The sequence below is a fragment of the Callospermophilus lateralis genome, chromosome 7, assembly GCF_048772815.1.
Source record: "Callospermophilus lateralis isolate mCalLat2 chromosome 7, mCalLat2.hap1, whole genome shotgun sequence".
Classification (NCBI taxonomy): Eukaryota; Metazoa; Chordata; class Mammalia; order Rodentia; family Sciuridae; genus Callospermophilus; species Callospermophilus lateralis.
The window spans coordinates 104,642,589-104,668,057 of NC_135311.1; the positions used below are offsets into that span (position 1 = coordinate 104,642,589).

The 25,469-nt window shown below is 33.8% G+C and overlaps 1 protein-coding gene across 3 annotated transcripts in view; it reads left to right on the forward strand.

The window, feature by feature from the left end:
* Eps15 (epidermal growth factor receptor pathway substrate 15) overlaps positions 1-25,469 on the forward strand; it is a 128,642-nt gene that overhangs the window by 47,721 nt on the left and 55,452 nt on the right. For 2 of the 3 annotated variants that reach the window (XM_076860432.1, XM_076860434.1), the window contains exons 9-12: positions 2,582-2,782; positions 3,542-3,687; positions 5,992-6,148; positions 10,611-10,696. In XM_076860432.1, coding sequence (XP_076716547.1) covers positions 2,582-2,782; positions 3,542-3,687; positions 5,992-6,148; positions 10,611-10,696 — 590 coding nt within the window. The remainder of the gene's footprint in view (positions 1-2,581; positions 2,783-3,541; positions 3,688-5,991; positions 6,149-10,610; positions 10,697-25,469) is intronic. The other variant, XM_076860433.1, reaches the window with a different exon arrangement.

The following is a 25,469-nucleotide window of genomic DNA, read 5'->3' on the forward strand; positions in this document are numbered from 1 at the left end:
TGGAAGAAAAAAAAATCAAGACGTATACAAGCTTTTTCATAATTGCTGCTGTAATTTTTTTTTTAATTTAGTATTAGGGATTGAACTCAGAGGCACTTTACCACTTAGACATATCCCCAGCCCTTTTTTATTTTTTATTTTGAGACAGTCTCACTAAGTTGCTTCCGGCCTTGCTAAGTTGCTGAGGCTGGCCTGAAACTTGTGATCCTGCTGCCTCAGCCTCTTGAGTCTCTGGAATTACAAGCGTTTGCCACTGCACCTGGCTCTGCTGCTGGACTCTTTCTAGAGGTTCTAAGCTATTTTGAGTAATTCATATCCTTAACTATAGTCATGGAAACTTTAAAAAAAAAAATCTGTTCTTTTTCTCCCTTTTTTATTTTTTAAAGCCCTGGAAACTTTTCATATTCTACAAGTGTTGAAAGTGTCTTGAATCCTTTAAAATCTTGTAGCCTATGTTCTGGGAATATCTATAGGCAAGTTGTCCCACTTTGTGTATATGCTTTAAGTATTTATTAATTAAGAATATTTTAAAACAGGTAATACATTCTTATAGTTCAGAAATCAATACAAGAAGGCATTCAGTGAAAAAAAATTCTCAGTTCATTCCTCTCCTCAACTGCTCCAGTTACCCTACTCTATAACCAGGTATTTTTCTTCTTTTCCTGTCTCTCTTCCTAGAATTTCTTAATGCAGATATAAAAAAATGAGTAATTATTTTTTCCTTACCACAAAAGATAACACTGTTCAACACATGCCACATGATTCTTTTTTTCCCCCTGATCTATTGAAGATTGTATATAGTTAAATTGAATCCAATTTAAGTGAATAATTTGATGAGTTCTGACAGTCATATACCTGTTAAAGTTCTATCATAGTTAAAATGCAGAATGTTTCTGCATGATTTTTCTTTCATTGCTTCATAGCATTTCATTGTATGGATATATCATAGTTTTGTTTGTTTGTTTTTTTGGCACTGGAGATTAAACCCGGGAGCTTTTCCACTGAGTTATATAACCAGTCCTTTTTATTTTTTAATCTTAAGGCAAGATCTTGCTAAATTGCTAAGGGTCTTTCGAAGTTGCTGAGGCTGACCTGGAACTTGTGATCCTCCTGCCTCAGCCTCCCAGTTGCCAGGTTTACAGGTGTGTGCCACTGTGCCCAGCTATACTATAGTTTTTAAAACTATATATTAACTGATGAACACTGGGTGCTGATGCAAGTTTGCATTTAATAACCTTTGCAGGATTTTATATGTAGGCAAATAAATCTAAGGATGGGTTCCCAAATGTGAGATAGCTGAGCTAAAGAGAAAATACATTTGCAGTTTGGTAGATGTTGCCATTATGCCCTTCAAAAGAGTATCAATTTGACCTCTATAGGGGAGAAAAAATAATTTTCCCTCTACCCTATTATGGTCTTGGTTGGGATATTTTTAACTAAAGATTTAAAAGAAAAGCAAGTCTGTTAACTTATATATTTCTCATGTACATAGGAGACAACTCAGGGAAAGAGTAACTCTCAAAGAAGTTGCTTAAAACTCAGCTTATGTAGCATCTTTAACAAAGAACATAAATTTTAGAGATGACAAGAAAAAAGAAAAAGACCTTGAGTCTGTAGGGGTTGCAAATTGTAAGAAGATAGATATATGTGGAGCTAATGATAGATAAAATCTAGTTAGTAGGCAAGTTTGTTACATGGATTCTTCTGATACGCCATCTCCAGGCTGGCCATCTCCAGGCTGATAAGGGTCTAGAGTTGTTTTGGGGAGGAAATTCATTCTTACAGAAAGAAGAAGGCATACCTTTGTAAACTCAAGTGCTTCCTATAGGCACATAGTGGGAGAGCAGAGAACTTTTTGTTTGTATTTGCTGCTTCTTAGTTGTCTTCAGCCCAGAATAATTCTTATACCAAAGTGGTGTCTTTGCAGTTGACATATTTTGTTACCCTCAGTTGCCCAATAGCAATCTATGACAGTGCCTATTTCCCCACAGTTTAGCTAAGAAAACACATTATTAAACCTTGTATTTTGGCCAGTGAGGAAGAAAATGGTATTTACTATAACTTTAACTTGTAGTTTTCTTATTAAGAGTGAAATTGAATTTATATCAATTTGTATGTTTGTATGTTATGTTATTTGTATGTTAAAGGATGGGCCATTTATAATATTTAGTTTTCTTTAAAGTATCTGTACACTTTATTTTTCTGTTGGACTTAAGGTTATCTTCTCTTAATTCTAGGAGCATTTTATATATTCAGGAATTACTTCTTTCTTTATAGATACTATCCCCGCCCCCCATTATCATTTGCCTTTGTCATTGCAGTAACTTTAGTTAAAGGGTGTGTATCTAAATTTTTTAGCTGCTTGGAATATTTTCCTAAATATTGCTTAGCTTTGATTACTTTTCTTCCTCCTTCCTTTCATTTCTTCCTATTTTTCTCTTACTTTCCCTCCTAGACTAATTTCTTAAAGAAGGATTTGAGACAGCTTGAAGATTATTTGTTGTTGAGTAATAATCAACTCATTGGGTAAATGTTGTTAAATGATTTTAATATATATGATCCTGGTTCATCTTTTTTGAAGGCCATGTTTTTGGTGTACTCCGCATTGGAGAAAGAACCTGTGCCAATGGCCTTGCCTCCAGCCTTGGTGCCACCTTCTAAGAGAAAAACGGTCAGTATATCAGGCTCTATGCGGTTGATCCCCTCTTCAGCATCAGCCAAGGAATCTTACCACTCCTTACCACCTGTAGGCATTTTACCTACCAAAGCACCATTAAGACAGGTATAGATTTATCAGTGTTAAGGGATTTTTCTTTTAGCAAAGTGCATGTCATTTAACAGTTGAATTACTTTATAAAGTTAGAGAAAACTGTTTAAGGGATCGAAGACTTAGAGCTGCCTTTGGTTGAACTTACATAATGAGATGTTCCAGAGGAGACATATTATTTTGTATTGCCGTAACTCATATGTAAAGCTCAGTGTTTCATTGGCCTTACTTATATCTGCCTGGAATTGGAGATGGTAGATGCTACATGCTAACATGGCATGCTTGTCGTGGCACAATTAATATTTGGTTTTGCTTGATCTTCAGTTAACTCTTGATTCTTTGGGATCTGATTATCCAATTCTAGTTTGTCCATGACCTTTTTCTCCCTCTGACCTGCCTCTTGTCAGGTCAGAAAATAGAAAATGAAGATTGAGAATCATATGAATATTTTATTTCCCAGTTACTTGTGTTAATGTGGGATTTCCTGGTCAAGAGTTAACTATGCTTGAGTTTACTCATTACTTAAAAGAAAAAAAAAAGTTAAAATGGGCATCTATATGTATATAGTCCCAACTGATCTGGCCCAACTGATCTGTATTTTTAAAATTTTCTCTTCACCACAGCATTTTGGTTACTATATGATGGAAGTGATACACTGTTGTGGTTAGTGGGATAGATTGTTCAGAATATGATAGATACTGTCAGGGGTTGAAACAGTGACACTTCAAAGTTTGTTTCATTTTGACAGAAATACTGTTTTTCCCCCCTCTCTAGTGGGTTGTATCCCCTGCAGAAAAAGCTAAGTATGATGAAATCTTCCTGAAAACTGATAAAGATATGGATGGATTTGTATCAGGATTGGAGGTTCGTGAAATTTTCCTGAAAACAGGCCTACCGTCTACCTTACTGGCCCATATTTGGTAAGACTTTATTTTATTTAAAGGAATTTTTAAAAAATATATATATGGTTTTATGTGGGGTCTAGTTTTGTGCACTCTTAACTTTAGTCATTTTTGCAGGCAGGATAGTTTTTGTTTCCGAATTTTTTCTAGAGAAAATTTCAAATCTGAAGAGTTCTTCTGAGTAATTGACAAAAGCTTGAGTATAGGTTTCTTGAAATTTTATAAGATTGAAAGTGTCAATTGTTATTAGAATGTTAACATTCACCATTTGTTTATCTTAAACTTAAAATTTTAATGGAGATTCAAAATATGTGAAATATAAGCAATCTAAGAAACAGTGTCTTTAAGGCTTACTTGTATAATTCTATAGGGTATATGTATACTTTCATACTTCATTTAACACACTTGATCATTTAAAAATACAGATCCTTTTCTGGGTGTGGTGGTACATGCTTGAAATCCCAGCTACTTGCAAGGCTAAGGCAGGAAGATCACAAGTTCAAGGCCAACCTGGGCAACTAAGCAAGACTCTATCTCAAGAAAAAAAAAAATGGGGCCAGGGGATGGCACTTGGGAGGTAGCTGACTACTAGAGCATTTGCTTAGCTTGTGTAAGGTCATGGGTTCAGTGCCCAGTACCCCGATTACTCTCACATGAGACACAATTCAGTGTATTTATTTTTCTTCTTTTATTTGTTTTTTTTTCCAACTCAGTGTTTTAAATGAATTTATCATTAAATGTGATATTGTATATGAGCATGCTTTGAAGTGTGCCTCCTACCAATTCAGCTAACTATTACCAGAAGTAATTTTGAGGTTTTCAAGAGGTAGCAGATATCAGAAGTGAAACAAAATAGTTGCAAAGAGAAAACTTAGAAAAGAACAGAGCAGGGTGGTAGATCTGCCTTAAAAGGGACAAGTACCCCAAGCTAGGAAAAATTAAACGTGCATAACTAACTTTTTGAGTGCCTACATTAGGCATAATACTCAATAAATAGCAGCTGTAGGGCTGGGGATATGGCTCAAGCGGTAGCGCGCTCGCCTGGCATGTGTGCGGCCCGGGTTCGAGCCTCAGCACCACATACAAACAAAGATGTTGTGTCCGCCGAAAGCTGAAAAATAAATATTGAAATTCTCTCCTCCCTCCCTCTCTCTCTCTCTCTCCCTCCCCCTCTCTCTCTCTCTCTCTCTCTCTCTCTTAAACAAAAAAAATAGCAGCTGTCACAGTTGGGCTTGGCATTTTGTGCAGACTTGTAATGTATCTAATCTTTAATTCTCATAGTAACCTTTCAGGATGGGTATTATCTCTATTTTATAGATAAGGAAACTAAAGCTTAGAGAGGTTAAAAAGCTTGGTTCAGGTCACAAGAAGGAAATAAATAGAAATGCTGTAATTTTAAGTCTGTTTGATACTGTGACCTGTAGTCTTTTTATCAGGCTATGCTGGCTCTCAAATAATTAAACAGACCGGGACTATTTATTTATTAAGCTAAGTCTTAATAAATGAATGAGTCAAAGAAAGAAAATAAGATGAAACATTGTGTTTCTCTTCAAGTGATTTTTTAAAGCTTTCCAGATTGCTGCCTTCTCCTCACATGTAATCTCCATTTGCAGCTGTTCTTTCTGCTTTGGCTTAGAGATCCTTGTGTCCTCCTATTCCAAGAATTTCAGGAAGCAAGCTGACATGGAAATTTTTCCTTATTTTGGATTCGTTAAAGTGCCATTAATGAACTAAATTTTCTGAGACTTAGGTTTCATTTTTAACATCTTTTAAAGTTAAAAATTTGAGGAGTTGGGAATGTTGAAATTCTTTGGCCCACCATAACATTTACTCTGTAGTGGTTCTGGGAAAAAATGAGAAAGCACAAAGTAAACCAAATTAGTGAGGCCTCTGCTGAGCACTAGGGTGAACATTCTTTTTTTACAATCTTATCTGTCTCTTCTGGCATTTGAGTGAATTTTAGACAAGCTGCAAGTTGGTGTTACTGTCTTTTAGAAAATTCAACCAATTGTTTTTAAAAAGGTACATAGTTGGATTATTCTTTTTCCTTTTTTTGTCTTTTGGTATCGGGTATTGAACTCAGGAGTACTTGACCATTGAGCCACATTCCCAGCCCTATTTTGTATTTTATTTAGAGACACGGTCTCACTGAGTTGCTTAGCACCTCACTTTTGCCGGGACTGGCTTTGAACTTTTGATCCTCCTGCCTCAGCCTTCTGAACTGCTGGAATTACAGGCATGCACCATCACGTCAACTGTCCTTGAGTTTGAGGATGGTAGTTGTTGCGCTTATATACTGTTCTTTTTTGTTTGTTTGTACAGGGCATTATGTGACACAAAGAACTGTGGGAAACTTTCAAAGGATCAGTTTGCCTTGGCTTTCTACTTAATCAATCAAAAGTTAGTAAAGGGCATTGATCCTCCTCACATTCTTAATCCTGAGATGATTCCACCATCAGACAGGACCAGTTTACAAAAGGTAAGACAACTTAAAAGAAAATCCGAATGCATTAATAGAAAGGAACAAGTGTCCTGTCAAATTATAGAGTTGATTTGAATGGAATAGTAGAAATATGTATCTGGCTAGTAGCATAGTACTACATAGTTTGTAGTTTAATTGGTGCCTATAAAGATGTTCATGTGTCTTATATAATATCCTTAGTCTGTATCTTGTTTACCCAACTATTCATTACATATATGACAACTATATTTTCCAATCTTAAATTGGAAGAACTCAGTCTTATTTTTCCCTTCATGGATTTGTGAATTAATTTTTATGAATAAAGTATGAAAACTAAATGAAGGCTATTAAATTATTATTGTGTTCCATTTTATGGTTCACTCTTAAAGGAAACAATACAAATTTGGAAAAAAATTATAGAAGATAATAATTGCTTGGTGTCAATTTTATAATCAAAAAGCCCTCAAGAAAACATTATGTTGAGTATACATCTGTGTGTGACTTGCCATAGATGACCCTTCATTCCTAAGTTTGCATATCTGAACAGTTAAAAGCAAGTTTTAGTTATTTTGGGTTTTTGGCCTGTAGTGGGAATTTCCAAAACTTCATTATTTCAACCATATTGTGCCTTGATTTTTCTCACATTATCTAGAAATTCTTCCTGCATAGTGCATTTATGATTTCTTGGCTTGTAATAGACCTTTAAAGGTACTTGCATACGGGCTGTAACTGTAGCTCCTTGGTAGAGCGCCCACCTTGCACCTGTGAGGCACTGGGTTGGATCTTCAGCATGACATAAAAATTAAATAAAGACATTGTGTCCAACTACAACTAAAATTAAAAAAAAAAAAAAAAAGGTACTTGCATACTGTACTGTCTGTTTGCCTTTAAAAATAAATGTGTAGTGAAATGTATCTGTAGTCCTAGCCCATGGGATGATCTCTTGAGCTCAGGTGTTCAGGGCCAGCCTGAGCAACATAACAAGACTTTTTCTCAAATAAAGTAAACAAAAACCAAAACTATATTTAAATATGGCCTGTAAAATAATCATTGGTGTGGTAATTTTTTCAGGATTGTTTAAAATAGGAGCTGTCAAATGTGTGCTATGTATAAGGAGGTTCTCTTTCAAATATCAATATAAAATGAGTGAAAGGACGATCAGTTGAGTAAGGAAGGAGAATGGTGGGGAAGAAGAAAGGGAGGGCAAATGGCAAAGGTGGGCAGGGGTAGTAGGTGGTGACGTGACAGAAATTAAAATTCACTTCTATGCATATGATTTATCAAGTTTAACCCAACAACTGTGCATCTCTATAATGCTGTAATTTAAAAAGTAAATATAATGTTTTGGTTTTGCATTAATTTTGTAACAAGGGTTTAAAAAATCCCATTTTAACCTAATAAAAGTCAACATTGGATTTTTTTCCCCTAAGTAAACTAAATGAAATTTACTGCCACTGGATATAGAGATCTACTTGTAGGAGTTTTTTTTTTTTTTTAAAGATTGGTGTGATTTTTTTTTTATACCTGTATTTTATTTATTTATTTTTACGTGGTGTTGAGGATCGAACCCAGTACACATGCTAGGTGGGTGCTGTACCGCTGAGCCCCAGCCCGAGCCCCTTGTTCTTGTTTTTAATAAAATAAAAATTTTATTATCTGTTTTGTGAGGGTCTTTTTTGATGGGGGTTGGTAGTACTTTGCGAATTTTTAAAAATTGTTTTTGTTAAAGATAATATTACTGAATTTGTATTTATGTTTTGTGCTATGAAACTGTATTTCAGTTATAGAATACTGTGTTGGCTTATTCTCTCACACATTTAGATTTTTTCCATGCCTCCTTTATATTATAACTACTAATAAGATTTTCACCAACACAACATTATGAGAGATTTCTGAAGCAAATTGTTTACTGAAGTCTCTGTAATGTTAGTAGATATTTGAAGTTGCATCTGGGTATACACAGTTTTTAATTTAGTAGGTTTATCTAAAGTCTGTTTACTAGAACATAGAAAACTTTTTGTCAGTTTTGTGTTGGATATCAGCATTCATCAAAATGGGATTTTATCACTGTTGACTTATCTATTAACCAAAAATTTAATACTAATATAAAATTTGCATTCATTTTATCTTTCGGATCATCTCTTGTATCTGTATAATCGATTTTTTAAAATACGGCTTTTTTTGGGGGGGGGGCAGCTTTGACTAATCCTTTTGAATGTTGCTTTCCTTTCTGTGTTTTTTCTAGTTTGGACTATTTTTTCCATTCTGCAGCATTCTGCTTTTCGCCTTTCTTGTACTGTCAGTTTCTTAACTCTACTCTCCCTCAAGGTTAGAGCTTTATTTTATGCCTTTTTTGTAGCCTTACAGTTTTTGGTTTACACTATACATTTTGAAATTAGAAGTTTTTAATGAGCAAAGTTGATGCAGGGAAAATAATCTAAACAGAGCTTTTGTTATATATCACTTGGTCCTTGTGTATTTTAGTTTGCCTTCCCTGGGCTCTCTAATCCACTTAAAATCATCAATGTGGAATTTTTGTGTAATGCACAAAACAGGGTGAGAGAAAATATATTGAAAGGTTTACTAATTACATTTTCCTTCAGATACCTTCCAAATGGTGTATATAATAATAGCTGAACTTTTTTCTTGCTTCCTAAGGTATTACCTTTTATTTATTTGAGGTTAAACCAATTTGTCTCATTCTGTCTTCTTAATTAATGATATTTTATTAGGAAAGATGGTCAAATATGAGTCACTTGTAAATTAGAGTGACAGAAGAGGTGTGGAAGTCATGTGTTTTTGGATGTGCTTGCACCTCTGATAGCAAATTTCTCAGTAGCATTTATGTGTAGAAGTTACTCTTGTCGATGAAAGTGAGACCAAGTGCTATTTTTTTCATTTTATTTACTTGTTTGGCTGTCTTGTGTGGCTAGCTAACCGGACAAGTTTAAACAGTTATAATTCTAGGGAATAACTGTCACATTCAGAAATCTACTTTAATACTTCTAATTTAATATGGCATTAATAAGGGTTTTGTGTATCAGTGAAGTACAGTAAAACAGTATATTTGGTATGAATCTAAAATATAAAATTGAAAATATCGTTAACTGAATTTTCATAGATGAATTTTCATATTGATAGTCAAAACAGCTCAGTGCTAAAAATGCAATATGGCATTAAAAAAACAGAAGAAATTATTTGCCAAACTTTGTGGATCATCAAGTTTACTTTTAACATATACTTTTAACACGTACTTAATGATCTTGACATGCAAGTGCTAAGGGGCATAGTGTAAAATGGCACTTGAATTTAATCAGAAGACTCTTGATTTAGCTGTTAGCTAAATTTGTGCAGCCATTGAATCTGTTTCCTTAGCTATATAATGGGGTTAATAATAATATCTGCCCTACCTCCTTCCCTAACAACCCACTTTTTATATTAGTTTTGAGAATTGACCAATGGATTTGACAGGGCTTATGAATTACAAATGACCATATAAATGTGAAGTATAAGATATTGTTGTGCAAGTTGATGACATAAGGTCATAAGAATGTAATTTTTAATTCTACTGAGTTTTATATTTTACTAATATGGTCATCAATATATGTAACATTTTAGAAATGTGATTATTTTGTTATTTGTCATTCTCGTTGTAGCACTGGGTATAAGTGTTTAAAGGAATAGTTATTTTTTGCTCTGACTTCAACCAGCCATATAGAACCTCAATTATAGTTTACAAAGGAGATATATTTCATTTAATTTGTTAAATGGCCAGGGCAGAGATTATTTCCTTATCTTACAGGTAAAGACCATGCAGCTGGTAAAATAGCAGAGTTGTGAATAAACTCAGCTGAATTTTCTAAGTGCAGGTATCATTTAGGGACCAATTTTTGTTCCTTCATTATTGAAAGAAAACCATATATAAAGGATGTCATGTATAAAGACAGTCTTTCATGTGGTGATACTAATACTTACCATAGAAAATATACCTGAACAGTTTGTTATTACTTGAAACAGACACTGAATGTATTTAACCAAAGTAAAATATTTATTGAACTAAGTCAACCATTATAATTCTGAGATTCAACAAAAAATTGCATACTTATTCTGTGTCAAATGATACAATTACAAACAAATCCTCCATTGATTTCCCTAAGAAATTAATACTTTGGTGGAGGAATTAGTTTATAAATCTGGTATTTGTTTTACTGCAAAATTCTGAACAGGCTAGAATCAAGTCACAAAAACTTTTGGATGTGAGGTGAGGATACATTTTATAGAATAACAGCTTTTTGAGGATTTAAGGGAACTTATATTACTATATAATTATACCAGATGTGATTTTATTAAATGAATTAAAAGTTTTAATAATGCAGTAAAATATGTAATACCTTGTATCTGTGTATAGCTTTTAGCATTTTCAGTGCTTGGCCTTATCTAACTTTATAGTAATGCGTAATTGTGAACTTTTTTTTTTCAGAACATCATAGGATCAAGTCCTGTTGCAGATTTCTCTGCTATTAAGGAGCTAGATACGCTTAACAATGAAATAGTTGACCTGCAGAGGTATGTAAATTAAAATTACAGGTGACTTCAGATATACATCTACATAGAATATATATGTATGGTGTATATGTGTGTACATGCACACACCCTTCTGATACATAGTTTGGTAAATACTACCTTTTTCATTTTTACCATAATTCTATCTAAATGGAATCTTTATGCCTTATTTCATTAAATATAAGGCAACCTTTATTTGCAGGATGTGCTTTGTATCTGCATGAGTTTCAATGACCTTAGTATCGTCTCTTTGAACAACAAACATGACTTGACATCCTGTACACTTAGTCTGTGCAACTTTTGGAATGTCATTACTTAGTTTGAGTTAATTTATTTTATACAAATCTGACCAAATTCTCAACTTTTTGAAAATTAGCCTTTGTTTTGTTACACAGAGCCTCTAAGCTGGACTCTGTAGCATACAACTGAAATTCCAGCAACTTGGGAGGCTGAGGCAGAAAGATTGAGAGAAGCCAGCCTTAGCTGAGATTCTTAGCAACTTAGAGAGATCCTGTCATAAAATAGTTCAATGGTTAAGTATCCCTGGGTTCATTCCATGGGAAAACAAAACAAAACAAAAGCAAAAAAACAAAAACAAAATACCTCTAATAAACAAAAACAATGAAAAAACCTCCTTGGTGATCATATAATCCAGTTTCTTTCTTACTCATGGCGGGGGGTGTGGGGGAAATCCAATATCAAATTACAGATGGTGCTTGTACCAGATTGAAAAGTTCAGTATTCTTTCTTTTATATAATTTTGCCTCTTATTAAGATTTAAACATTTTCAACTTTGGTTTGAAATAGGAAAAATAAGCATTTGGTTACCAAATTTGTAATGATATTTGGGTTTCTTATTTTCAGATAGTCCTTAAATAATTTTGCTTGGTTTGTTTATGTGAGACACATTTTATAGTGGCTATATTTGAATGTTTGTCTTTCTGTACCTATCAAGCCTGTGAAAATAGGCATATACCCCAGTGTTTTAGGATTTGCTTTCTTGACTTCCACAGTAGTTCTTTAATATATGAAATACTTTTTAAAAATATTTTGTCTTTTTTTAGTCATCCATGGACCTTTATTTTATTTATTTATATGTGGTGCTGGGAATCGAACCCAGTGCCTCATACATGTTGGCAAGTGCTTTACCACTGAGCTACAACCCCAGCCCAGTATAAAATACTCTTGTAGTGAGTTTCAATATTAATTAGAGTATCATAATAAAATGCTCTTGCCTAAACCACCGATTGTAATATGTGTTATATTTTGGTCAATTAAGCTTTCAGTAACTTTTAGTAACCAAAATGTTCAGGCGTACCAATGTCAATCTTTGTAGTGAATAAAAAATAACAATTTAAAAACATTGTATTTGGGCTGGGGATGTGGCTCAAGTGGTAGCACGCTCACCTGGCATGCGTGCGGCGCTGGGTTCGATCCTCAGCACCACATACAAATAAAGATGTTGTGTCTGCCGAAAACTAAAAAATAAATATTAAAAAATTCTCTCTCTCTCTCTCTCTCTCTCAAAAAATAAACAAACAAACAAAAAACATTGTATCTAACATTTTCTGTGTTATGAAAGTTAAGAGTTTTAAAACTTTGTTAGTTTTTAGGTTATAGTCACATTTTATAAATGTTGTGATATATTAATACATGATTTGATATTCATGAAAATATTTTCTCTAGGCTTTTATTTTAGGTGAGATTTATAGGGTAGACAAACTTTCATGATCTGTCAAAGCCAGTAATGTCATAATGAATTAGTAAAATTATACTCGTTAAAATTCACTTTTGTAAAAGTGGTTTTATTTGGTCACTAAGTAGTTAGCGTATCCCATTAAAAACCTTGACTTTCATTATTGTGAATAACATTTTTTTTTTCTGGGCAAAATTCTTCCTTTTTATGCATTTTATTTTGTGGTACTGGGACTAAACCTGGGGCGCTGGGACTGAACCTGGGGCGCCCTTCCACTTTCTAGATTCCCCAGTCTAATTTTACTTTTTTTAATTTTTAATTTTAATTTTTACATTTTGAGATGGGGTCTTGCTAAATTGCTGAGACTGATCTTGAACTTGCAGCTTCCTGAGTTGCAATACCACACTCAGCTGTCTTCAGCCTTTAAATCTCTTTTAGTACTATATCAGGATGTGATGTGTATGACTACAAAACAGGAAAAAAACAATTTAAACAGATTTTATTTGTGGCATTTACTAAACTGTTGTCTGGCAAAATATTAGACTCTCCTCCTTTGTTGACTTTGAGATGAAGATTTAATTTTAGTCCAGGATCAGATCTACAAATAAACAGCTTACATAATATGGAAAAATTATAATGAATATATGATGAATATGGCACTTTATAATACTTTTTTCCCTTGATAGTTATAATGCATATTTATTATAAACATTTGGGCAGTGGTGAAATGAAGGTTTCATAGAATAATATTTTGTTTTCAGCATTGCACATCAATGGAAATATTGAAGGCTATATATGTAACTTGGGAGTTAGTTGGGTAAAGAATATTCTTTATTAAAGCTGAGAAAGTAGTTCAGTGGCAGATTTCTTGCCTAGCACATGCAAAGCCCTAGGTTCAATCCCCAGTGCCACAACAAACAAAAGAATATTCTTTGTTGCTGGTCAGAAATGAGACATTGTGTTATCATCTCTAGTTCACCGGATTATTTCTAATAGAAAATATAAAACATTAATAGCTTTTGCTTAAAGTAGGAAAAGCAATGGTTGTAATATAATACTCTCATCAAATACCTGGATCTCTTGCTGGAGGTCAGGACATATATTTTTCATTGTCCACTAGTGTTTTCATCTGAATTTCTAGGGAGGCATGACTTTCTAATCTGCCTGACTGCTATCCTGTATTTCCCTTTCTCGGTGACATCACCATTCAACCAGTCACTCAAACTAGAAACCTGAGATTTTTTTTTCCCTCCCATTTTTAAAATTTTTTGAAATATTTCTTGAATTCCTTCCTACCTTCCCATATCCTTTCCCTAACCAGCTCCTTCTCATTCTTTAAATCTTACCTTAGAAATTATTATCTCTAGGAGGAGAGGTCTTCCTTGACTGTATTACCTCCTAAGCCTCGTACTCTTCAAATCTTATTTAAGAGCCCCTATTTACAAAGGTCATAGCACATACTTACCATACTTTATTATAATAGTCTATTTTTAAAAAATCTCTCACTAGACTGTGTTTTTCAATTATAGGGATTACTTACTTTTCACTGTTATATCCCTAGTGTTCATCTTATAGTAAATGAGAAAATAATTAAAATTTGTTTTCTCTTTCTACTATTTTTGTCTTTCTACTATTTAGTTTTAACCCTTTCCTTTTATCTGTATTACTATTATTACCTCCTGTTTGGCTCCCTGCTTTGAGCCTTTCCTTCCTTTCTTTAGACCTTTCTGCACTTACAGTTGATATATAAAATACAACCCAGATCCCTCAGTGACTCCTTCCCCAACTGGATACAGTTCACTTTCCTGAGCATGGCTTAAAGGCTTTTCCTTCATGGTATTCCCCTGGCATCCTGGCCATTCTTCTGCCTTAGCCATCTCTCATAGTACAACACCATGAAGGTTACTGAGAGCAGACACTCTGTTTGCTCTTTCTACATCAGTGCTTAGCAGAGTAGTCTAACCATTTTATATTCATCCCTTTCTCTAGCTATGGCACTATAACTATAACATGCCACCACTTTTATTCTTCTTTGCCTGATTGTGCTTTCCTCTTTGCTTGGAACACACACCTTTTGCCTTGTAAACTTCCATTCATTCTTCCAGGCCCATCTTAAATGTCATCTCTTCTGGTAAACCTTCACTGAAATCTTCAGAATGTTAATTGTTCTTTTCTCTACCTCCAGAGACTTTATTCCTGTATTTTGTTACTTGCTAAGTTTCTGTTAGTAATTTATATTTCTTATTTGGGAAAATTTGAATTCCTTATCCGCAAAGTACCTGACATCATAGAATCTCAGCATAGATTAGTTGATCAGTAAATGAATGAAAGTATGTTGTAAATATCAGAATATTTCTTATCAAATAAACATAATATCAAATTTATCATTAAAAAACATTTTTAGTTGTAGATGGACACAATACCTTTATTTTGTTTATTTAGTTTTCTTATTTTTTATTTTTTAATGTATTTATTTATTTTGTGGTTGTAGATGGACAGCATTCCTTTATTTAATTTGTTTATTTTAATGTGATGTTGAGGATTGAACCCAGTGCCTCACACTAGCTAGGCAAGCCACTCTACCAATGAGCCACAACCCCAACCCAAACTTATCATTTTTAAAACTCTACAGTTCAGTATTATTAAATGTACAGCCATCACCATATCCATCTTTAAAATTCCAGAAGTGCAGTTGCTGAGTCATACGGTGGTAATTGCACAACTGTTTTTGTGTTAGGATTTCCTTTGAGAATTTGATGAAGGCTATTTGTCTATGCCCCCAGAAAAAAAGAACATGTTTCCATCCATGCTATTTTGCATTTATTTTAGGAGTTCCTAGACCCTTTAAAACTTATCTGTGGATCCATTTTTTTTAAGAGAGAGACAGACAGAGAGAAAGAGAGAGAATTTTTTAATATTTATTTTTTAGTTTTCGGCGGACACAACATCTTTCTTTTTATGTGGTGCTGAGGATCAAACCCGGGCCGCACGCATGCCAGGCGAGCACGTACTGCTTGAGCCACATCCCTAGCCCTGTGGATCCATTTTTAAGAATCCTTGCTCCAAAAGTAAAATGTGTCAGATAGGGAAGTTATTGGTGGAGAAAAATGCAAAACATTTGGGAGATTGATTAAGTCACTTGGTTAGTGTAGTGGTGGTGAATTATGCTGAGGCAGGAGTTAATATTTTGCCTTCTCTTACTGTCTACTTCCTATCTTTGTCCTTTTAGCAAGAACATCAGGAAGTAAAAGCCACATCCTGTCTTGCCTGTTCATTATCCTGGTCTTGAGCCAATAAACAGGATAGATAATTATTATAGTAGTTATTGGGTACTGTGTTGTGCCTGCTTTATATAAATTCTTCCTTTGAATTCTTACAACATTCCTAAAGAGTAAGGTTTTATCTTGTTTTTCAGATGAAGAAGTATTGAAATAGGTCTATATTTCCAAGAAGCTTTCCCTGATATCTACCTCAATTAAGAGAGCACTCAGTTTCCTTCTCTCAGAACACTTTCAGTAGTGAATTATATTTCTTTACAGATTCTGAATTCTGTGTAGTGGTAAAGACCAACCAACTCTTAACTTCTTCTTCTTCCTTTTTTTTTTTTTTAATCACAAAACCCATTTTATTATACAAAAAAATGGTACACAATAAAAAGACTTTCACTTTGTCCCACTGTTCATTGGTAAACCAGTTATAGTTGGTGTGTAGCTTTATATTTATATTCAGATTTATATTTATGCACATATACATGTATAAATATTTTCACAAAAACACATACCATGATATAATGACCAACTCTTAACTTCTAACCAGATATATAGTGTAGAATTTCAGAGTATGGCTCTTTAACCAGATTGCCTGACATTATTTGGTCAAATTTACTTAACCATTTGTACTTCAGTTTTTTTGATCTGTGAGATGAATATACAAATAATACCATGTAGAGTAGTTAACACAGTTCTTAGATCATGGTAAACTTTAAATACATGGTAGTCGTTATCATCATTAATCATTATCCTCATTCCTAACACTCAGTTTATCACTTAGAGCACTGAATTTACTGAATAGCTACTCAGTAAATATTTGAATGAGTAAGAAACTGAGTGAGTTCTCTTTCCCTAGTTGAAGAGAGATTGGAACTTTGTAGCCAGGTACCCAAATTCTGTATTCCTAATACAGAATTAATTATATAGACCTCTATTCCAATCATATTTAAGGACTTAATTTTTACAAAAAAATTAAGGGAGTGTTAGCATATGCCTTGAATTTAAAAAAAAAAAATGTTTTTTGGCCAGGCACCATGACACAGGCCTGTAATCCCAGTGACTCCGGAGGCTAAAGCAGGAGGATTGCACATTTGAGGCCAGCTTCATCAGTTTAACAAGGCCCTAAGCAACTTAGTGAGATCCTGTTTGAAAATAATAAGGACTAGGACTGTGGCTTAGTGCTAAAGCACCCCTGGGTTCAATCCCTGGTACAATAAACTTAAAAAATAATTAAATAAAATAGGAAAAAGAAAAAATATTTTGGTTTACTTTGGTTCCATTTCTATCAAAACTATTACATCTGGACAGATCATTGCTTATAGCATTAAATATGAGCTCTTTGCTTATATGATCCAATTTGGTCTATTTCTGGCTCTGTAAAGGTCTCAATTGAGCATTACTGATTAAATACTTGAAGCTCTAGGTTGTATGTTCATTTGTTTGGTAATAGAGTGGCTACCTCATTCATTTTCACAGTGTATGGGTAATCATTAAAATCTCTGTTTGGCAGATTCCCCTTATTTGAAAATTCCCTGTTAAAATATGAAGCTGCTTTGTACAGTGCAGTAGCCACTAGTCATGTGACTGTTGAATATTTGAAATGTGGCTAGTCCAAGTTAATATTTGCTATTAGTATAAAATATACTGGATTTCAAAGACTTAGAAAAAGAATGTAAAATGTCTCATTAATATTTTTATATTTATTACATGCTGAAATGTTAATAATTTTGATATAATTAATATAAAATATATTTAAATAAATTTCATTTGTTCCTTTTTATTTTTTAATATGTAACTGTAAGATCATTTAAAATTACTTAGTTGGCTTGCATTATAATTTTGGTGGGCCTGCTTTGGTCTGACTCAATTGTGTTCTGTAGAAATTACATTTCATTTACTTGTAGTATTTTGTGGTTGTGGTAACTTATTAAGGGGGCATTTATCTCTTTTAATAAAGCATTATTTTTCTAACAGAGAATAAGTATTCTTATTGATTCTTTTAGTTATATAAAACATTAGGAGGGCTGGGGTTGTGGCTCAACGGTGGATTGCTTGTCTAGCACATGCAAGGCGTTGGGTTTGATCCTCAGCACTATATAAAAATAAATAAAATAAAGGCATTGTGTCCAACTACAACATATATATATATATATTTTTTTTTTTTTAATAAAATAAGTAAAACATTAGGATGTCCAGATGTCGTGACGGGTAACTATAATTCCAGTGATTCAGGAGGCTGAGACAGGAGGATCACAGGTTCAAAGTCAGCCAATTTAGTGAGGGTTTAAGCAACTTAACAAGACCCTGTCTCAAAATAGAAAATAAATAGAGCTGGGACATAGCTCAGTGGTTAAGCACTCCTGGGTTCAATCTCCTGGTACCAAAACAATAACAATAAAAACAGCGGTACACATTTTGACATAATCACAAAAGCAGGGGGTATAATTTGTTCTAATTCAGTCCTCAGCACTTTCCCTCTCCCTTCCGCCTACTTCCCCCTTCTCCCCTCTTTCTACTCTACTGATCTTTTTACAATTTATAGTTGTAGTTTATTATAGTTATTTATAGTTTTTAATTAATAAACTGTGCATATATACATGATATAAAAATTCAGTCAGATTCATTGCACTGTTCTTCTGTTTTCCTATCCTTTCTTCCTCCCCCTCAATCCTCTTCCTCTACTCTTTCCTCTTTTTTGATAAAATTCCCTCTTCCTTTTTACCCTTTCTCTTTCTCTTTCAGACCCCACCCCTTAGATTGGATCAGCTTTCCTCATTTCAGAGAAAACATTCACCTTTTGACTTTTTGGCACTGGCTTATTTCACTTAGCACGATAGGCTGTGGTTCCACCCATTTACCAGTAAATGCCATAATTTCATTCTTCTTTATGGCTGATTAATACTCCATTGTGTATATATACAACATTTTCTTTATCTGTTCATCTGTTGAAGGGCACCTAGACTGTTTCCATAGCTTGGCTGTTGTGAATTGTGCTGTTATAAACACTGATATGACTGAATCACTGTAGTATGCCAATCTTAAAAATCTTTTGAATGTATACTGAAGAATGGGATAGCTGGGTCACATGGTAGTTCCATTTCTAATTTTTTGAGGAATCTTCATACTTAAAACTGTATTTTTAAATATGTGATAATCTACCAAGAAGTTTCAGCTCCTGGAGAATTTAACAGTCAGTCTCCACAGATATAATTTACCTCTTTAAAGAAGCTAGTAACGGTTGTGTTTTTGAAATAATAGCAAATAATATAATGGTACTAATAATTAACAGTTGAAATTTATTTAGTACTTACTATGTTGACGGCATTGTGCTAGACTCTTTCTAGATGTAAATAAATTCTTCCCATTAACTTCAATATTCCCACTTTATAATTGAGAAAACTAAGGCTTAATTTTACATTTCTTTTATTTTTTTAAATCTCAACTTGTCATTCTGGAAAATTAGAACAAATTTTTTTTGGATTTGCAAAGTTAACTTTTATTTCTCCTTTGAAAAGTCCTGCACTAAGGGATGCTTTGGTTATGTAAGCCATGCTCCAAAGTTTATGCCTTTTCTGATTCCAGTTAGGCTTTCTTTTCAATGACTTATGTCCATGAGTATGTTCTCTGACATATTTTTCAAAAACAAAGCTATTAAAACAGCAGCCTCTCAGAACTAAGTAAGAGATTGAATTGTTCACATAGTACCATTTGCCCTTAAACTTTACAGCATTTATCCTAAAATTTTATGACTAATATCTTTTTTTCCTAGCAAACTATAAATAAGGGCCCAACTTAAATCTTGTTTTGTATGAAGTATATATTCAATAAATATTTGTTCAAAGAAAGAAATAATACAATTTATATATATAGAACATATAATTAAGGCAACTTTTAGAGAAATACCTTCTACTTACCTATTAGCAGCTGGAATACTGCATTATAATTATTTCTTTATTTATTAGGCAGAGGAGAATGAAGGGAGAAGAGAGAGTATGGAAGTAGAAAGGATAGTAGAATGAATCAGACATTATTACCCTATGTGCATAAATGATTATTTTTTTATGTTCTTCTCTTCAACTTCCCACACTAAGCATGTATATACACTGAATTGAAAGCTTAAAGTCTTGCACCTATCCCACTATTTTTATAACGCAGTCACAATTATGAAGTAGGTCTTCAAGTTGCATAGGGATATATTGGATCTGTTGTGTATTTTCTCTTTTATTCTTCTCACCAATTCTACATGTAATATGAAAAGTAGATATCTTTTTTATAAACACAGAAAACTAGGGCTTAGTAAGAGTTTGGTACTGTTTAACTTTTTATTTAGCATATACTATTTACTAGATATTATTGGCAAAAATTATTTAATCCTTTCTGTAACTGTGAGATACATCAGGTTTATTTACCTCTTTGAAGAGAAGAAAACTGAGGCTTAAGAAAGGTGAAGATGAAGTGATATACCTAACTGGAGTTGGTTTTAAGCAAAAGGGAATATTTAATGACTACATGTAATTGGAAGCATAAGGGTGTAGATGGAAGGTGTGTTAGGACTCATAGAAACAGAACCTTTAGAATATGTATAAATGTACATTATAAGGGGGGTGGGAAAAAATTATTTTAAGGAATTTGTTCACATGATTGGGGAGCCCGTAATTTAAAAATCTGTAGAGCAGGCCAGCAGGCTATAGACCCATAGTAGAGTTGATTTTACAGCTTGAGTCTACAAAGGCAATCTGGAAACAGAATTCCCTCTTTCTTCAGGAACTTCTTTAAGGCCTTCATCGATTGGATGAGGGCCACTTACATTATAGAGGATAATCTACTTTATTCTAATTTAATAGTTAACCTCACCTTAAAAGTACTTTCATAACAACATCTTGCCTATTGTTTGTCCATGTATCTGGGTACTGTAGCTGAGCTAAGTTTGCTCATAAAGTTAACTATCGTAAGTGACAGGAACCAGGGCCTAAGCCTTGCCAAGACTCACTCTCTAGCATCTGTAATTTATTATTAGTAGTAATAATAGCAGTAGTAGGTATTATATTGGCAATAGTACTTTTTTAATTTTAGTGTCAAGTAAAGACATCTTAGATAAAGATTCTGACAGTCTTGTCTTTGATCACAGACCCATTCTTAAATTAATTGCTATAATTATGAGGTAAGGTACTATGACTGGTTGAGTGTGGATCAGGAACTAATCTCTGGTCAGTCCTTGCTCAAAGAGATAAAAGTCTACAAAAAGATGGCTTCTTCTGTTTGAATCATCTGGACAGAAAAAATAGGTTAGAGAGAAAGAGAAACAGTTTCCAGAAGAAGGATTGCCAGACCCTAGAAGGGAGGTCCAGCCAGAAGCAATATCTGTGAGGGAGTCAGTATTTTAATTCTGGACTATTTTCCTTCAAATCCTATGCTTTGAAACTGTATAATGAGTTTGTAAAAGTAGAGAATAATTGGATTATTTTTTATATTTAGACAAGATCTTAAGGCAGAGATTTTAGTGTTAATATTACATTCTATAACTCTGTCAGATTGTTTTCTAATCATTAAGTACTTTTTACATATTTAAAATTTCTCCTGCAAACAAAGATATGAAAGATTGTGGTATATATATATATATGTGTGTGTGTGTGTGTGTGTGTGTGTGTATTAAGAATTGTAATGCAGGACTGGGGATGTGGCTCAAGCGGTAATGCGCTCACCTGGCATGTGTGGGGCGCTGGGTTTGATCCTCAGCACCACATAAAAAATAAAATAAAGATGTCAAGTCCACCGAAAATTGAAAAATAGATATTAAAAAATTCTCTCTCGTTCTCTCTCTCTCTCTCTCTCTCTCTCTTTCAAAAAAAAGAACTGTAATGCAAAAAAAAAAAGTACATGTATAATGGCATAAATTGATGTGAACATACTTTATATACAGAGATACAAAAAATTGTGCTCTATATGTGTAATAAGGATTGTAATGCATTCCACTGTTGTCATATATTTTTAAAAAATAATAAAATCAATTTAAAAAAATTTCTCCTAGACTTAGGTTGTAATTCAGTGGTAGAGCACTTGTCTAGCATATGTGAGGCATGGGGTTTGATACTCAGCACCATAAATAAATAAGTAAAATAAAGGTTCACTGACAACTAAAAAATTATTAAGAAATAAATAGATAAAAATAAAAAAATTACTCCATCAACATTAAAGTTCTGAGTAGCTGGGCTTGGTGGCTAATGCATATAATTCCAGCAACTTTGGAGGCTAAGGCAGGAGGGTCACAAGTTCAAGGCCAAGCCTTGGTAATCTAGTGAGACCTGATCTCAGAATGAAAAATAAAAGAGGGTGGGGTGGGGTAGAGTTCTAAGTAATGTTGATATTTAGACTGAAAGCCTTTTTTTTTTTTTCCCCTAAATTATATGACATTTTCTACATTTCACCTTCTAATCCTGATATGGTAGAGATATTAGTATCTACATATGGAAAAGAAGACTGGGGCTCTGAAAGGCTAAGTGATGTAATCAGAGTCAATCTGTGTTTCACAGCAGAATCAAATTAGAATCTGTTCCCTGGTTTTTTGTTTGTTTGTTTGTTTTGCTCATTTTGTTGCTCTCCATAAGACCCACATGTCTCCCTAATGTCTACATGAAAATACCATCTTTTACTTTGCTTGTAAAAGCTACTTAATAATAAGCATTTTGAGGGTTAAATGTGCCCCAAAAGAATTTTTACAAATGGGACTCAAGAGTGTAAAATATAGCTTAATGAGTTTTTACAGCCTTCTAGTTTTCAAGCTTCGTTTTCTGGTTAGAAATGCTTATTTTCAGAATAGAGGACTAAACTATGTGTCTGGGAAGGACTTCGAAGGTGATTTAATTCTGTCTCTATGATAATATTGGAATAGCTTCAAAGTTAAGACAGATGGCTCACTCCCTTCTCCTCCTAAACAGAGCCTGGGAAAATGGAAGTGAATCACATGGACTCAAGGTTTTTCAGCCTGTCTTTGTGAGCCACTTTTGACTACTTCATATTAGATCTATGCAGTTATCAACCTCAGGCTTCTGAAAGCCTAGCTTGGGCTTTGTTTTCTTTGATGATTCAGATTCCAGGGTGCATGGAATTAGATCTGTCAGTTTGAAACACTGGGAAGCTCTGTCCCTGATTCTACCTATAGCTTTGGTTCTTATGGATTCCTCAAGATGTGCAAGTATCTTGAATGTTAATAGGGGTAAAAAAAAAATATACCTGGGGACTCTGCATATAAAGATTGCCACTTCTCATTGTGGCACAGATCCTTGAAAAGAGAATTCAGTTTTTAAATTACTGGTGTTAAACAGAATGGTTTGTATTTAGGAGAATGCGCGTTGTTGTGGCCAAACATCTTTCATGTATCTAAATGTATATTTAGATGTTTTTACTTGTCTGAAGTGAGAAGATAATTATAGAAGTTAAGAGCTATTGCATGACAATAGAATAATAATTTGACATCTGAAATTATAAGTCGTAAGAAAATTATTCAATTATCAGTGTGATTTATGTGGCAAGTTTTCAGTTTATTTCTGTATAGAAAGTGATATAATTGAACATTTAATTTTTACTTTTTTATTTTTTAAATATATATATATATGTATATGTATATATTTAGTTGTAGATGAACACAAAATATCTTTATTTATTTTTATGAGGTGCTGAGTATCAAACCCCATGGCGCTTTACCACTGAGCTACAGCCCCAATCCAGAACATTTAATTTTTAAAGTTTTCTCTTTAGCAATGTATATGATAGTACTTGGTTTTGATTATAAAAGGAATTAATATGAGAATAGAATTTTGCTAGATTATTAAGTTCATTTTATCTCTGTAGTAAGAAGGTTCCCATATTTTATTTAGTTGGGAAAGATTTTCAGAATATGTTTGGAGACAGCATCACAGTTTGTTCCCTGCCCCATACACTTCAATTTATAAAGAGAAATTTGTACTCTTCAAGCTTCCTCCATGTTACGCAAACATAAACCTTGTTTGCTGATTAGAGCTGAGAGTCCTTTGTGATGTTTTCTTTTTCACCAAGTGAGCTTTCTTCCTTTCTCTGCTATTCTTCTGCCTGGCTACTTAAAGTCAGCTCACCGCCTTCTTGCAGCCCTGTTTTCCTGCATGCACACTTGATCTTCTGAGCAGACACTGTCAGTAACAGGATTTAACAGCAGAGCAGAAAGAACTGAAATGTGCACGTTCACATTTACATTGGTATGAATAGTGCTGATCTATGATATTGTGCAATATTTTCTATTTTTGTTATTATCTACTGTCTGAAATGGAGCTGAAGTGATGTTGACCTTGTGTGGAATGCCTCTGAGGATTAGAGGTGGGGGTGAGGGCTAGATTTTCATGTGACTTATTTCTGACACACTGCAGCAGGACTGAAACACATATCTGCTCACATAAGGAGGAAAGAAAAAAATTCCAAGGTTGAGCTTGCAGAATTTGTGTGGTATTTTCAGAGTTTTTTCCCTTGTGTTTTTCATTTTACCTAATTTGATAAGGGTTGGAGGTGGGAGATGGCCTTTGTATAATAAATAGATTAAGGGATGGAAGGAACAGGCTGCAATGATGATGATTTGCATGGTGGGGGACTGTTTAAAATCTCCAGGACATCATGACCCACATTGCGACCCGTCCGACAAATGGTTAGTGAGCTCCTTGGCCATGTCAAGTCTTTAAAAGTAACAATATACAAATACCTTTATTCATGTGTTTTTTTCTTCCATACAAATTATAAAATCATCGTGCCTACATATTCAAATGATTTTTGTCTACATTTAAAAGTATCACCTGAAGAAGGTGAGAAATATAAATGAAGACTGTCCCTTAAATATCTCCTTAGTAGATTTTTTTTTACTTTCCTTTATGCCAAAATTCAGTGAAGCCTGAGCCTACATTTGAGTTATGTCTGGAATGGAAACTGAAATATAGTAATGAGGCTTTGAGGAAAACTCTGCAGTACTAATCTGGAGAACTTCTTAAATCCTACCTTCCCCTCTCCATGTTGCCTTCTTTTACTCCTCACCCCACCCCAAAAATATATTGCTGCAGAATTCTATGGGTTTTTTTTTTCTCATTTTGTAGAAAAGAAAGAAATGGGAGCTGTGTGTGGGGGTGGGGATGGGGGGTGTTGATAAACATGGGCAGTTAAATTTGTTACATTAAAGAAATAGCTTTATTTTGCAATTCTGAATCTAAGGTCACTTGAGATTCATCATAGGAACAAAACATGTAACAATTTATAGATGTATTTCAAAGTAAAAGTAGAGCCCAATATGTTTGATTTGAGAAGTGGAAGAGATAAATTCTACTGTGATTCTTATTTTATGAAGTATACATTATTTTTATATATTAGATCAATTGGGTTTGTTAGGTTGTTTCAAAATAGCTTTTTAGAACAGATGTGATATTTGATAGAGCAGATTACCTGGTATTAACAATCTTCTCCATTTGTTCTGTGTTGTTGCATTCTAAAATTGATGCTCACTAGTGACTTAAGGGGAAATTAACACTTCGGCAAATGCCTTTTTCCTTAATATTGTTCACTGATTCTATTAGCCATTTTCATTTCATTTGACAGTGATAATTAAGGGTTAAGCTTACAGAGCTGATGCAACTCCTCCTTTTCTTCAACAGCCATTTTCATTGGACAGTATTTCCATAGCAACAGTGAGATCAGTGGAACCTGAGTGTTTCATTGATTATTTTTCTCTTCTTCCTTTTTTAATCTATTCTCTTTTCACCACATTTTAGTGAGGAAGCAATTTTTTAAAATAAACAGCTATATT